General features: G+C 40.6%; 1 protein-coding gene across 8 annotated transcripts in view; it reads right to left on the bottom strand.

The window, feature by feature from the left end:
- PPP4R1 (protein phosphatase 4 regulatory subunit 1) overlaps positions 1 to 16604 on the bottom strand; it is a 64395-nt gene that overhangs the window by 5031 nt on the left and 42760 nt on the right. For all 8 annotated transcript variants that reach the window (XM_040060684.2, XM_040060669.2, XM_040060714.2 and 5 more), the window contains 6 exons: positions 16101 to 16231; positions 14472 to 14992; positions 7469 to 7644; positions 3296 to 3391; positions 1830 to 2015; positions 180 to 341 (listed from right to left, as the gene is read on the bottom strand). In XM_040060684.2, coding sequence (XP_039916618.1) covers positions 180 to 341; positions 1830 to 2015; positions 3296 to 3391; positions 7469 to 7644; positions 14472 to 14992; positions 16101 to 16231 — 1272 coding nt within the window. The remainder of the gene's footprint in view (positions 1 to 179; positions 342 to 1829; positions 2016 to 3295; positions 3392 to 7468; positions 7645 to 14471; positions 14993 to 16100; positions 16232 to 16604) is intronic.

The raw sequence follows: 16604 nt of genomic DNA on the forward strand, positions 1-16604 counted from the left end.
AAGAACAAAGCTCTTCAGAGAAAAAAAAGGCAGCAACACAGATCTCCTGCAACATATATTCCAGTATTCAAGAGCTATCTGCAGAGATTCCCACAGAGTTACATGGGTGTTATGCTAAAAAGCAGGTGCATACAATGAAATGAAGCAAAAATCTTGACCAGAGCTGAACGCAGACATACCTTCAGGAAGTCATGCAAGTGCTTAAGCACACCTATCCTCACTTCATCCAGGTCCTTCAAAAAGCCATTGAAGACAGGAACTAAATCTCCAGCTGTAAGCTGGTCTCCAAGGATGACAGCAAGTTCATGTATAGAAAATGCCAGTGTCCGCCGAACCTTCCACTGCAACACAAATAAATCAATGTTATTGATCCCAAGTGCTCCAATCAAACCATTTATGGATACAAGGGTTGGTATGCAAGCTGGACTCCCAGCAAATCCCACTACTTACAAATGTCTTTACACTGTCTCATAACAACAGAAATTTACACTGGAAATTTAAAATGAAAAATAAAAAGGGAAAATGGAAGAAAAGACAAATGACAATGCATCATTTCTTCCACCTGAATATCAAGGAACTATTCAAATAAAAGTCATCAAAATATTTTAGTTTTCCAGGTGCCAGGAAGCAAAACAATTTTCCTGACATCAGTGATCTTGTACACATTACTTTTTGCTATAAATGCTTTAGCATAAATTAGTTTCACGCTACTCTTGTTCAGTTTTTAAAATTAAATGAGTAAGATATGTATCTCACAATATTTTAGCCGGGATATTTTAGCTTCCTTAATAGGTAAAGTTTCTTCCTCACTTAGTGCCCAGCAGCCCACGGACCAGTGGAGCTTTCAGACTCCTTAAATTGAGGGCACATTGTTTAATTCGAGTAAAAATTTCAAGTAAGTCTTTTAAAAATAAAATGGCATCTATTCTTCAGCCAGCACTTTCCAATTAGCACGGGCACTGTTCTTTTGCCCTGGTTTGGTGATCCAATCTTAATTCAGATTAGACTGGCGATAAATTCTGGATACTTCTGAACACAGGGTAATTTGTTTTTACTTGTGTTTGAAATTTATTAGCTGGTTGTTTTTAATGGCTGTAAAGGAGCCCGGAAAACATGAGCAATAACCATGCATAAAATTACTCACTGTGTATCACTGAGAACTGCTGCTCTGACAGAGCAAGCAGCAAGTTCAAGAGAGGTGAAGCAGTCTGAGAAGATTTAAAAAAATAAAAAAAAGAGCATCTCCAAAAAAAGGAAACAAAGGTGGTCTGGGAAACAACTGTAAACCGACAGCAAAATGCAGAAAGCCACCTCCTCACCACCTGACAACAAGGAAAATGCTGCTATTTCCAGGATTTGTTTTCAAAGCAGCAGTGCTGCTGCATGGTGATAACGATGTTATTCCTGTATGACTAACTGGATGTGGCACCAAGGCCTGGTGTGAGGCTGACTCACTGAGCTCCAGACATGCCTGCAGGGACATGTCTGCTCCCACAGCAGCACAGCCCAGATTCTCAAACCTAGGAGACTCCCAGACACTGCCATAAGACCTCAAGCACGCAGGAAATTGGAAACCTCTGCTCAGTTTCCTACTGGAGATCCATCTCCCACTCTCTAACCAGCCCATTTCCTTACTACCTGAGCAGCACACACCCCCTGCTTCCTCTAAAACAACCACTGCCCCTTCATTCCTTATGGGATAACAGCAGCGATGGAAAGCTCTGTGTAAAAAGCACAGCAGCCCAACATCCAGTAAACAAGAGAAGCCACTACAGAGGTTCCAATGAGTCTTTGTCACAGCACAGAATTTCTGACTGTTCACTGCTCACCTGCATGTCAGATGCCAGAGTCTCGTAGGTGTCTTTCAAACAGTGCCAGTTCTGCCTGCCCAGGGTCAGTGCCACCCCGGGCAGGCTGTAGGCGCAGTGCTTGGCAATCTCGGTGTCGACCGTTTGTGCGCGGGAGGGATCGGTCATGGATAAATACTGATCCAGCAAGGCTTGAGGTACGACATCCTGCAGCAAGGGAAAAGCAGAGCATCCACGCTTTTTTTCACTTACTCCTCATAAGGCTCACTATTAAGTCCAGGGCACTCTTTTTCTCCCCCACAACTATAGAATATTATTTAATTACAGTGTCTTAATAAGAGCAGAATGGTTTTGGATCTATTAAGTTCCACCAAAAGGTTCCATAGAAACAATAACACGACTGGGAGCTATTTGAAAGTATGTATACCAACATAAAGAGAGGAACAAGTGGACCAGTCTTCTTAGGGAGCCCAGGAACTGGAAAGACTACGTTCTGCCTTTCTGCAAACATTCAGGTTCATGTTGTGCTGTGCAAACTGGCCATTTTATGTCATCCAGAAAAACAGGTAGAACAGCAGATGATGAGACTTCCTCAAAAAAACCCTTTCCTAATTCTCTCAAAATCTTGAGAAGGTGGAGAGAAGTAAACTAAATTAAAATTCCTTGGGAAGGCAGGGAAGGGAAGAGAGAAGAGTACAGTGTCTTCAATGTTGCTTCCAAATTCCCTAAACAGTCAACAGGGAGGAAAAGGCCTCTCCAGAGACAAAGAGATCTCTGGTGAAGACCAATCCTTCTGTTCTGAGGAATTAAAGCATCTGAACCAAAATTCTGTGAAAACCTCTTTGTGCTGACTTCACTAATGCCTTTGCTTCAGCTCTGTCAGGGGCTGACTCCATTAAGGGGTGCACAAGGGCATTTTCCTAACACAGCTGCTGAACAGTTCCACTGACAAAAACAAGCAAGGGACTGAGATTCCCACTCAAGGAATCACACTGATGCAACGTAATACCAGGCTATGGAACAATAAACATTCAATTCTTTTTGGAAAAAATACCAGAGGCAGTTCCAGCTTAATGAAACACTTTCAAATCTGTTCTGCAAAAAGCTATCAAGGGGTGGGGGTTTTCCTCTCAAAACATGCAACAAAAACCCCATTCTGTTTCCTAAATAACCTAATTCCCATTACAGCATGCTTTTCCTAGAAAATTAAACCAAATGAAACAGAACCTGAAGATCTTTGACAACTGTTGTGTCATGTCAAAAAAATATTGTCATGTCTCATTCATAATTTTAACAGAAGCCCTTCTAAATTAAGCCATTAACTCTGGAAACAAGGACTATTTTAATACTACTTAAGAGGTATTTAGTAGAAACTGTATCATGTCAGAAATGACTAAATGAAAAAGGGGATAGTGGAAATCACCGTATCCATAAAAGAAAATTCACTTTTCTGCTACATATATGAAAACCAGAAGTCAGTCATCTACCTGTACTTTGGATTTTCTTTCTTCTTCAGGGCTGAAACTACTGTTGGTACTCAAATCTGAATCATTATGAATATAGTGAAGTGCAGAATCCATACTCTGAAAAAACAAAAATAAAAGGTCACATTAAACACACTCTAAGATTAAACACAAAAAATACCAACATCAAGAAGTGCTGTCCTCATCTCAAAGTCTATTTCTTAGATTAAAGGAATACATGTTTTAATATCAAAACCAATTTTGCTGCAACCCAAAATCAAAAGGTCTGCAAGATAAATCTGTTTTCAATTTCAAACAGAAGCTCCTCTTACTCTGCTCCATTTTGGTTCTTATGGAATGGAAATCACAGGAGAGGAGTACCTTTGAGACTGCATTAAGGAAAATATAACTAACATATGGGTCCCATTGCTTCTCCGCTGAATGGAAAATGAGAAAACACCTGTAGCAGATTTTGCTGGATTTGTTGCTTTGGATTTGTGCTAGAAAAAGGTCAGAACAAAGCCACCCTCACACTAAAGAGTAGAACCTGATGAGACTCATGCCGTTGCACCCTTCCTGGAGGTGATTATGCTATAATCTTCTTTGGATAAGCTTCACCTTATAAAACTGAGTCCTACTTGGCCATAGCTGCTGACAAGAGTCATCACCTCTCTCAGCAGTCCTATTAAAATAATTTTCAGCAATCGTTTCAGCACCCTGGCTACACATCTGGGCCTTGAGGACAAGGGCTGAGGCTCTGTTTGAGAACAGTGGCAGAGGTGTGATGGGCTGCAATAAACTGTGCTGCTGGGGGGATGCAGCACTGATGCTCTCGTTACAAGTGCAGCTCCCCAAATACAAATGGGCGTCGTGTAACAAACCGTGAATTTCAAGCAGTATGCAATGAATATCTGTAAAGCAGATCAGGCTGCTGTATGGTGCAACAGGACAAAGGCATTTTTGCTAGATTTGAGCCAAGGTATCTATCTAGTCACAAATGCTGCAGGGTGAGCTCCTACGGTCAACACAAGCAACAAGAACATGCCTACTTCCACCAGCTGTTCAGATCGTTTTGACAATGAGAATTTTCCAGCAAACTACAAACTGCTTCAAACAAAAGCCTCCAGGATACAATCTGTCTTCCTTGGTTGGACTTCAGATAGTTGCTTTTTCCTTCTCCACGAGCTGCTTTCATCTAAGCACTGGGCTGTAATTTTAGCTGCTGAGGTATAATTACAGGTGATAAAGAACAGGCAGAGCTGTGAGGCAATTGCATATCTCAGGCACAGCAGCCCATGTCACCTGTCAGCCTTAGGAAGCAGCAGCACTAAGGTGTTAAAGAGCCAAGGAAAGAACAGATTTGCAAGCAACTCCATAACTAAATGTGTCCAGCAGCACACAGCTCCAACTACAAAACCTCCGGAGGCTCTGAAAACTATCTCTGCAGGATTTTTAGTTTGACAGGCAATTCCTCCTTCACTCTTTTTTAGCCTTTTGTTGAAAATGAGATTATTTTCAGCACTGCCAGTCACCAGCTTTGATGTCTTGCAAATCAAGGAATTATTTGGCAGCCAGTATACCCTAGCCACAGTGCTTTCCATGAGTTGCCCGTTTGCATGGGACCAGAGGTTAGTCATCCATTCTGTTATAATAAATATGAAAGAATTAATCTCACATTCCCCGCTACCTCAGTTCCAAAAGCTTAAGTTTAAAAAAATCATACTTCACTGATTGAACCAAGCCAAACAACTGAATATAATGGAGGGTGTCACAGATGGGAACATTTTTACCCAGCCACTTTTAAAGTCAAATATGCATTCCAGAGAGAAAGAGCTTCAGCAGAGAAGATCAACAGCCATCAGTCAGTATTTAGGTTATGCAGTATCTCTACCCCTGAAAATAAAGTTCCATCTGTACTTCTTCCAAGCACACACCAAACTGAGCATTGCAGAGAGCCAGGACATGAAAATTCAGCGGGGTTTAGCCTGAAAGCTTCTTGTGCACCAAATGCAAAATCTTTGTCATGGCCTTAAAGATCTCTAAGGTTAAGCTTCCCCTGGCTGTGTAACAAGAGCTCCAGGGTTGTGCTCCAAAGATCTCTGCTCCGTGTCAAGGGCTGCACACCAGGACAGCTGGTGCTGGTGTTTCCTGACAGGGCAGCTGGTCTAAAGAAAGAACAGCCCAGTGTCAGGGGTCCATCTCCTCCTGGCATCCTGTTCTAAGAGAGAGGCACTTGTGCCAGACAGGAGTGGGAAGGTTTTAGCCCAGTTTCCTTTCTCCCTCTACCTCCAAATAAAAATGGGCTCCAATACCCCTTATCAAACTTTAGAGAGAACATACAACCTGAAGAAAATAAAAACAGTGCCTCTTGAGAAAAAATAAACAGCTACCCTCAACAAACAAGCTTCATCATGTCCCAAAAATCTCACTGGTCCCCTCTATTACACCATTTATTTTCATCTGAATAGAGAATCTATCTTTAACAGGCATCATTAACTCCTTCATGAGCCAATACAGCTGCCAAAGGCCAAGCAAACTATGGTTTTGCTTAGTGGTATATATGCAGAACTGTGCAGATTGCATTCAAATATAAAATGCTGGAGGGCTTGATTTCGCTCAAGTTCAGTACCCTACTGACACAACGCTATGCTGAGACTTAAAAAACCCAAGAAAACACAAGAAGAAAAAAAAACACCACAGCAACAAAATCCCCGCTAAACTAAAAAAACCGAACAACCACCTGTGAAAAGCAGAGGTCTCTTCACTGCTAGGGGCAACAGTCTACTTGCTCAACAGATCACAGCTTGATTCCTAGAATTCTAGGTCACCCCTATAATATCTGCTCACTTGTAAAATGAGGACTTGATTCAGTGCCAGTAACAAACAAGGAACTGACAGATTAGGAGCATCCTTCTAAAGCATAAAACTGAAATATTTAAAATCAATATAGACCAGCTATGTCACTGGTTCTTAAGTTTTCTGTCAGCTCTATACTCTGTATACAAAAATATAAAACACAGGACAAGTCTGTCTGAACAAAACCCTAACCATCCCCCAAAATTCTTAAGAGTGGAGGATAAATGTACACTGTCATTTTAGGTTAGCATCAGAAAGAAGAGATCCTATAATAAAAAAAGCATAAAGGAGCCTGACACAAAGGAATTGGGAGCAAGCTGGTGTTTTTGAAACAAACCACTTTTGTAGAGTTAAAATATAATTGTGTATAATAAGCAGTATCCAAGTAAATGTCACATTCCTGAACTCTTCATATGTTTTTGGTCTAGATGGCAGTCCAACAGTTTAGAGAAAAAGTTAATTAAATGTCATCCGGAAACACTGCTCTAATTAAAAAAGGATTAAAATGTTTGCACTGAACTGATATTAACTCCTAGACATTTCAAAGATGTTTGTCAAAATTTCATCTGGAAAACACAATTTCAGTAGTATGATTCAACAAATCACTTGCTCTGGTTTTACGGAGCCTATTTTGGAACCACTGCTGTCTGCAACAGTGACAGCACTTAATACCACCTGATCTTGTGGCATTATATGCAGTGAATGTAGTGGGTTTGGCCTGACACAGCAAAGAACAGAAAGAGTATCAAATGCCAGAACTACAGTCAGGCAGGGAACGGGGAGCGGGGCTGAAGAACTAAGTGCAAAGAACTTCAAGATGTTACTGACTGTTAGAATAACTTTCTCTTTCAGCCGTTCGCACAACATCTCAACTGCAGGTCCTGAACTTCTCTGATGCACACCAGCAAACCAGAATAAATCCATTCAGAGGGAGCAAAGGGAACAAAGTATCTCGTTCTCAACGTTCAGGGAGGGGCACTGGAGAAGAAGATTCACTCCTTACCAGGAGGGGCTGTTTTAAGCACGGCAATTTCACATCAATAAAATGTGGTAGCATTGAAACATCGTCAAATGCAACAGTCACAACAGAGATTTTAACAGAAACAGTTTCAAGAATTTACATGGACAAGCATAGAACTGGCAAAAACAAAGGCACCCAACACAACTGATTTTATTTTAGTAGCTAGCACTTCAGTACCATCCAACAAAAGGGAATGCCACACCAGCCCATAGTAGAAAGCATTTGGCTGCAATCCTCACACGAATGCAAATTATAGCTCTGTTACTGGAGCTCTGGAAATCCTAATGAGGAAACAAATAAAGTAAAAACTCTCTTCTTACCTCAACAGTGTCACCAATTAAAGGCACAATATCACCCAGTATAGGTTTAAAACTTTGTTGGTTGCTGATGGTTAGTTCAGTCTCTGAGTCTGCTCCCTTGCCAACACTGGCCATTGTCTCTTCTTGAGGATCCAAACTGGATGCTCTGAGTGCAGCAGACAACACCTCCACTTGTGCTGCAGTACATGAAAGAGAAATACATGAGAGACTAAACTGCAATTAAACTTTTAGGAAGTCCACAGATAAAGTAATTCAAATAAACAGGTTTAGTAATACACAAAGTATTTCAGTTCTGAGAGGTTGTTTTTCCCTCTACATTAAATTCTTACATTTTAATAGCAACTCTAACGCAAGATCTATATAGAAAGATGCCAGACCCGATACTTCAGCCTCCTTGGATCCTCCAAACATATAAGAAGGTTGTACTGTCTGATGTTCTCTTACTCATCTGAACAAGGCATTAGCACTTCATACTCTGCTATCCACTCTTTTGGAAAAGATCCAGCAGTTCTGAGGCTGCTGTGCTTTCCCATCCCTCTGTTTACTGCCAATTAGAAAAAGCTTTGTTGAGCAATGCTCCTTGGATGTAGCCTGACCTCAGATCAGGTATTGGAGGCAATCTCAGCTGCAAGTGACACAGAATTCAGTGCAGATTAATCTGCTCTGCCACTCTCATCCTCCACTTCTTTCCAAGAAGGCAACGAGGAATCATCGCCTCACTTACTAAATTTACCCAGCCATCCAGAAGATCTGCTCCTCGTAGATTTTAACTTTTCCAAGGTTTCTTAAATGTTTGCCGTGAAATTACATGACAAGCCATATGCTTGTTTTTAATCCCATGCTGCCATACTAAACCACAGAATTCTGAATTTCTCCCTCCTTCAAATATGGTTGTTAACAAGAACTAAACAAAAAAAGTTGGACTCATTTGTAGATGGAAGAAACAGATATGAAATACAACTGTTATAAGAAACAGAAATTGTTAATTCAGCAAAATCTTAGATTAGAAGCCTTAGCAAAATCTAGCAAAAACTGGAAAAAACCGTATTCCTCAACAAGAAACAGGAAAAACACACTGTTAAAAACTTAAACATATAACCAACATTACACTTATACTTCCACTATAAAACATGTGAAAAATATAGTTTAAATATATATAAACATATATTATCATTTACACATAAATGCATAAATTAAAATTTTTAATATTAATAAGAGACTGCTACCACCTTACTCTGCAAGTATTACTTCACTGACAATAAACTAATGTACTTTAACACCCATGAGAACAAGACTGATCAAGGTTAATAAATTTCCCCAAAACTTAAATGTCACCTCCAAAGCCAGGCAAAATAGGTGGCTATGCAAGGGCAAGAAATGCCTGGCTTATTTCCAAACTATTTTCACTTAAAGAAATCAAACAAGAAAATTGAAAATAATTATATTCTGCTGCACATTAAAAAGACATTTTTCTTGAAGACCTCCTTCTTGAAGGACTTCGTGAGAAATGTGCATTCCTCTCACATTTACTTAGAAGTCAAGAAAGCTTACCCTGACTAGGTAAACACATACTGCTTCAACACTGTTTATGGATTTTCTGAAAAACCGACACAGAGCTCCAAAGATTACTTCTAGTAACAAAAGTATCTTTTTCACAACAGTAGTTGTGAATTTTCCGAGGCATATTCCCCACCCATGCCCCAATGTCAGCCTGCACGCCTGGACCACCCTTGCTTAGGGGCTCAACAGGATGGAGACAACACCTATCCTGATTTCTTCTGCTTGCCCTAGAAGAAATAAGACAAAAATGTGCATTTCCTCAACTTCTTGTCAATTATACAATCCCAAGCTGTGGGGATGAAGGACAGGAGAAGCCAAACGCCCAAGGATTTCATTGACTGGCAAGTGCCTTCATTCTTCTTTCAGTGCTTATTCCTGACTTCACTGCTGCCATTCACTGAAAGGTAAATTACCTTTAGTCTAAAAACATCTTAAGGTTCAGCTAAAAGAAGAGCCAAGCATTGCTGCTGCTCCTCATCTGTCATGAAGAGATTTCCTACTGACATGAGACAGGCAATGGTTTCCAGAAAATCATTTCAAATTCAAGTAAAGGATAAGGCTCCCCTTTCCTGAATGACAGAGAAATGTTTCAAGAAGGGACCTGCTGGCTAACCAGCTTTCACAATGACCATCAGTAAAAACTGGAGTGTAAAGGTCAGTTCTGCACATAGCACAGATCTCAAGTATTGCTCAGATAAAGTCAACGTTCACCGAATCTTAGGCCATTAGCTCCTTTTTCAACTTTTGCTTCAGGTGAGATGTATTTTTAAACAAGAAAAGTATTTAGTCTTGGCTACTGTACCTGCATCCTAAAATAACTGGTACAATCTGTAAATTCTAAACCACATTTTATCTGGTCTTACGGAATTTCCTGGTTTTCAGGAATTTCTGTCCTTGCAATAAACCTTATTGTTGTTTTCTGTTTCTCCTGATGTTTCACTAGAAGACATTAATGTTTCATTTATTTTTTTTCTTTTTCCTTTCTTTCTTTTCTCTGAAGCATCTGCCTTCCTTACCCTCACTTCTTAGTCAGAGGCAAAAGCTATGGGCTGCAATAACGGGTACAGAGATGAAGTAACTGAAACGTAAGAACTGAGATTCTTCTCCACTTACTCCTCACCTGTTCCATTTATGATGTATTTCAGACTTTTATTGCAAGTAGTGCCAGTAACCTAACTTATAGTTCTTTTAAGGGAATGGGATCAATTGACCCCACATTTGGGCTCGTAACTGGCTTAAGCCACAGTTCGCCTCAGTAGCCTGCAAGTCAGGCTTCTTCTGGTCCCCCAAATAATATTAACGAAAGTTGACATTTCATGATTTAGCCCTTTCTATGCAGAGCGTAAGATTAAGCCAGCTGAAGAAAGTGTCTGTGGAAAGAAAAATAAAGAAATAAAACATCTAAGGAAAGAAAAGCAATGTCTAAAGGAAGTGAGGACAGCAGCATTCTCAGAGAACTGGAAAAACATGACCTGAAAAAAGACCCTGTGATAATTTTTAAAAAGCTGGCATACTTCACAGGAATGTGCACGTTCCCATTTCCCAGTCTGAGACCTTCCAGATGTCTGGCCAGCAGATTGGAGAGGTCCTTTTAACAGGGATTACAACACCAGTGCTTAACTTAGCACAGCCCATGTAGCTCTGCTATCCAGCAGTTTGCCTGTGAGAAGACAGACTGTCTTTATCTCAGCTGCTGACTGTTCAACCACCTATTACTCAGATTTATCACTAGCAATAAGCTAGTTCTGGAAGGAAAGCCCCAGGGTAAAGAGTGAGGTTCAGGTGAAGCAGCTCATCCTTATTTAGAACGAGATTAGGGAAAAAAATGTTCTATGATGGGTACTGATTACCATTAAAAAAATTGGTTTTTGCTGGAGATCTCATCAGTCTCCATGCCTTGAAGCAAAGATCTAAGGCTAGAAATAGAGACTGCTCTACTGAGGGGCACTGAAGAAAACCCCAAACCAACCAATACCATACCCTCCAAAAAAACCAACCAACCAACAAAAAACACCCCACAAACAAACAAAACCCCCCCCACACCCCACAAAAAAAAAAAACAACCAAAAAAAACCAAAAAAAAAAAAAAAAAAAAAAAAAAAAACCCCACAAAACCAAAAACAAAAACCACAAACCACCCATTTTCCCAACCCCCCCCCCCCCCCCCCCAAAAAAAAAAGCCCCACAAAACAGCAAACCAAACCCACATAACCATGACCAGTGTGCATATAAACAGTAATCCCTTAGTGTTTGGCATCCAAGACATCTGGAAGATGGGGATATGCACTGAACATGCCAAACTCTGGGCTGCACGACCTGGTGATGCCTTTCCTTTGACTCTTCCCATTGGCATGGTACACTCAGGCACTCCTCAGATAAAAATTGAGTTTTTCTTTCTCTGTACTTCTGCTATAATGATGCAAGCAGGTGAGAGGAGAAGCAACTCACACAACACAGAATGGTGAAGTGAGACGTGTGAAGTAGAGGAATGGCAAACCCAGAAAAGAAATGAAAATAAAAAAAGAAATAGGAGGGGGAATACACGTGGAGGGGAGGGGATAGGGGTACAAAGGTATAGTAGCTGCTAGGGATGAACATACAGTGCAAAGCAAAGGGTGAAGTGGGAGGAAGGAACAAGAAAAAAAAAAAAGCCCACCAAGAAAACCCCAATAAAACCGTATTTTTCTGACTCAGAAAGTATCATTGCTGGCTGAACTTCAGCACCAAATCTCCATATCTGCCTCAGCTGTCAGGGACTGGCTCTGAAACCAACTAGCAAAATAGAAATCATCAATCTCCTCTGATGGAACAATGAAGAACAGCACCTAATTACCACCCCTAGGTATTCTACAGATTTAAATAATAAAAATTCAGTGTGATCTTAAGAAACTTCAAAAACCCTGTGCCATTATGGTTCCACACAACAGGAATTCATTTTCTTCTCATAAATTAATAAAACATTAAAAAAAAACAAAAAAAAAAAAAAAACAAAAACCCATGTCAAGAGATGGCTGCTGAATTTGCACAGTCAAGCATGGAGAGGCAAGGTAGAGCCAAAGTCATCTGAATAACTTCATCTTATTGACACATGCAAAACATCATACACCACAGTCTCATTCCCAAATCACACTTCAACTTTTCATGTCTTCAGGATGCTTGGCCAACTTGCTGTAAAAGCCAGAAGATGTGCACCCATGGAAGCTCTCCAGTATGGCAGGCCTCCACTTACCCACCACAGAGAACACAGCATCTTCCACTCCCATCCCTTGGCTGGGAATGCAGCAATAAAGACAGGAGCACAGCATGGAAGCAGGAGTCCAGGACTTAGGTGACAGCAAGCCAATGAAGAAAATAAGTGCAAGAAAAAGATCACAGGGATTTAAAAAGAAATAAAGAGAGGAAAAAAACCCTCCTAGCTTGCTCAGTCATTGCTGTCAAAGCAAAGCCTACTCACAGTACAAGACCCAAAAACATAATGGCCAGCTTTGCAGAGAGGGGAAGTGCAGGCAGGGAAAGACCCTATGGACCATTTGGGACAAGGGCATACATTTGTAAGCTGTGTATACTGGAGACAAAATTAACTGTGAAATTCTGTAGTTTCATAAAATTCCAATGAAAATAAATTAGGATAAGCTTTTGACTGAATATTTATACCATCAGTTTGCAACAACAGTTTTAGATTATATTGCCATGAACAAAGAGTCAGGGCTCTGATCTTCTGGAATACCCCCAGACCAAGCCTACTTTTTGTCACAATTTAGGAAGTGTAAGATTCAAAACACAGGCATTAAGTCAGCTACTCAGAGACTAAAGTCTGGATATCTATCAATTCTATGTGTGCCACAGGGTTTGAGACAAGCATGCAAAATTAATACTATTTGCACTTTGTGCAAAATTAAAATTGCAATGTTACTAAATCAAACCAGGCATGTTGTTAAATTCCAGCTTCTCAAGTATTTAGACCAAATAACAAGAGCACAGGCAAGAGGAAAAAGAGTAGAAGACTTAGGAGGAGCGTTTTATGGGGCTTCACTACAAAGCCTTGACCAAGTCAGAGTGGGGGAACCCACAGTGTTGACAACCCAGTAACAGTTTTCTTCTACTGAAATGTGCAAATGTTGGTCAACAACTCCACAGCAAACCTCCTGACACCCAGTCAAGAGAACTACAAACAAGCAAACAAAAAGAATTACAAAACCTGCACTGAAACAAGGCATGAACACATGTGATAAACTCATCCGGATATACAACTACATGCTTACATAAACCACTGTAATTTATGTGTTAAGGTATGTTCTGTAACTATAAACAGAGCAGTTTTACAAAGTAAACCTAAACAGCAGTGCAAGCTTCTGCAGCTGGCTTCAGAGATGGGTCATATGAAGACTGAAGTCATTAGCAAGGGTGAAACTTTTCTCTTACCTCTCTCCTTAGTGCCCAAAGCAGTCCTAAAGCAAAGTTTTATCTGCTGACTTCACAAGTGATTAAATCAAAGTACAAAATAGATTCAAGAAAAGTTATCAGCATATCAACCTACTAACAGTAAAAAGAAGTTGAAAGCAGTATCATTTTGTTCTAAAATTTTTTTCCCCCACTTGCCCCTTCTTTTCCTCCTCTTGTCCCTACTTTTTCTGGTATAGAGGCATGCTTCCTCTCTAGAGATTCTTCAGCTCCAAAATAACATCGTTTCTTCCTTAGTGATACCTCCAGACATTTTGACTGTGACACTCGAGCCCAACGTGCCTTAGAATTTTTTCACCATATGAATACCAAGAAAAACCTATTTCCAGTAACTATGTCTAGAAGAGCGAAGAGCTCAGGAGGTGTCTCTGAAGTGCTGCTTCACCACCTTGTCACACTTATGAAACCCTCCTCCATTCTTCAAGAGCTTTTAGAATAGAGAATGTGTGTTCACTTCAAGAACTCAGCCTGGATCAATTATCAGCCTGATCTGACAAACTCGTCACATTAAAGCTGTCAACACGTGACTGCAATTACGAAACAGGAAAAAACGGAGACTACTTCATCCGAAATCAAATGGATAATGCATAAAAAGAAAACCATTATTCAGAGTGATAATTAAAAAAACCTCCACTCTTAATCTGTCTTACTTTGCATGTATGCTAATTAGAAATAAACTTGCTTATCAACAGCTTATGCTTTGAACCTCTATTTGATTATAATGTCAAAACAAGCAGTCAGAACTTTATTCTGCTAACTGCACATGCATTCAGTTTGTAAAAGGAATTATGCTCCTTTTAAAGATCTTTACACAAATGCAAATTCCCTCTTAGTTCACTATCAATCTTCCTCAATCTCTTTGAGGAGCAGGAGAAAACAGTACTTCTGACTTTTAAAACAACTAAGAGATTAAAGCCCAAACTGCTGAAGCAACATATGCCCATCTCCAAACACTAAAAATGCTTCAGTATCTTTAGCATACCTTTAACATCTGGATCGTCTATATGGGGTTCCAAATTTTCTATCATTTCTTCTAATTCTTTCCTTGTTGCCATAGGAATGCTTGGAGACACTGGCAGAGTGAGTTCCTGAATTTCTCTATCGAGTTTTATATCAGAAGTCTGCTGAAGCTCAAAGTCAATATCTATTTCAGGAATTGGAGTCCTCCAGAAATGGAAAGAGTTGTATAATTCCTGCTCTGAAAGAGAGGTTTCCTGTGAAGTCAGCCCAGCTTCCTGCAGATCTGTTGTACAGCAACGAGAACTTTGCTCATTCTCATCTGCCATTTCTCCGCAAGATTCTGAAGGCAAAGTGCAATGGAAGGATGATTCAGTCTGGAAATCACTTTCCCGCTTGGAGTTATTTGACACTGTATTTTGATCTTCTATGACATTTTCAAGTTTTGTTGCAAAATCATCACTATCATCACTATGTGAAGACAGATCCTCTGTCCTGTTGTGCTCTTCATCTGTTGTGACATCTTCTGTGGTCCTGACTTGTTCACTGTTGAGTGCCAAAGAAAATGGACATTAAAAAACCAAACTTGTTATGCTCTTGAAAATTCACACAAACGCTATCAACTTGTTATTTGTCAAAATAAATTCACTTACACCATAACAAAACAAATCATAGAATCACAGAAGGGTCAGTGTTGGAAGGGACCTCGAGAAGCCACCTGGGCCAACCTCCTTGTTCAAGCAGGGACAACCAGAACCAGCTGCCCAGGACTTGTGTCCAGACAGGTGAGGATAGATACTCCACAGCCTTCATGGACAACACAACCTTTACCAGTGCTTAGCCATCCTCATAGTAAAAAAAAAGTGAGTTTTGATATTCAGAGGGGACCTCCTGTGTTTGGGGCTGTGGCCACTGGCTCTGGTCCTGTCACTGGGCATCACTGAAGAGAGTCCAGCTTCATCCTCTTTTCACTCTCCCCTCAGGTATTCATGAACATTGGTAAGATTCCCCAAGGGAGCCCTCTCCTCTCCAGGCTGAAGTCCCAGCTCTCTCAGATTCTCCTAACAGGAGAGATGCTACACTCTGTCATTTTGTGGCCCTTCACCGCACCCTCTCCAGCGTGTCCAGGTCTCCCTGTGGATGGCAGCATGACCCTGTGGGTGAAGCAGCCACTCCTCCCAGTTTTGTGCTGAGGCTACACCCTGCTCCACCGTTCAGATGACTAAAGAGGATGTTAAACAGGACTGGAGCCAGTAGTGACCCCTCTCATACACCATTAGTTAGTGAGTGACCTTCAACTACGCGCAGCTGACCAGTGCCCGTGGGCCCAGCCAGGCTGCAGTCCTCAGCCCACCTCACTATCTCCTCATCCAAGCCAAACTGCAGCAGCTTCTCCACAAGGATCTTACAGCAGACCATGGCAAAAGCCTTCCTGAAATCCAGGTACACAGTATACACTGCTCTTCCTTGTCTATCAAGTCAGTCATCTCACCATAGAACATATATCCTAATTCTGGTCTATGAAGATGAGAAGATCCACATCTTTCCGTTTTCCAATTATTCAATTTATCCAGCAAAGTTAGTTTACCTAATGTGCAGATCATGCAGAAGAAGAACAAGGAGGCAAAAATAACTGTAGATTTAGCAAATTTACCTATTTTCCTGTGCAGAACCACAGTCCTCTGGGTTTTTACCATCCTCTTCTTTAAAGTACTGGCCACTGCTGGATGGATTAGCGAAAGTTGATATGAAAGGCCCCAGAGACTGAAAAGCTGCTTGGCGAACCTAGTGGAAAGGGTCCAAGGTGAAAAAGCAAAATGATATATATAAATCTTGCTGTCCTATAAAACACAAAATGCCTGTTACTAAGAATTGAAAGGGTTATAAGCCTACTAAGGAATCAAGAGCAGAGGCTCTTGTCTGGAAAGAATGAGCCAGATGTATATAGAGTGCCAAGTTTTAAAAAAAATGTTAAGAAAAATGAAAAAGCAGGGTGAAACCAGTTAAATCACAGGTAACCAAACTGACAGGCTTACTCCCCACAACCAAAGGAGGACGAATCTGTTTAGATAATAGAAGCAGGTAAATCTGAGAGCTTAGGTCAGAATTTTGACAACTTGAAAGGAGAAAAAAAAAATCACATACAGTAAACAGACAT

The sequence above is a fragment of the Hirundo rustica genome, chromosome 1 (assembly GCF_015227805.2).
Source record: "Hirundo rustica isolate bHirRus1 chromosome 1, bHirRus1.pri.v3, whole genome shotgun sequence".
Classification (NCBI taxonomy): domain Eukaryota; kingdom Metazoa; phylum Chordata; class Aves; order Passeriformes; family Hirundinidae; genus Hirundo; species Hirundo rustica.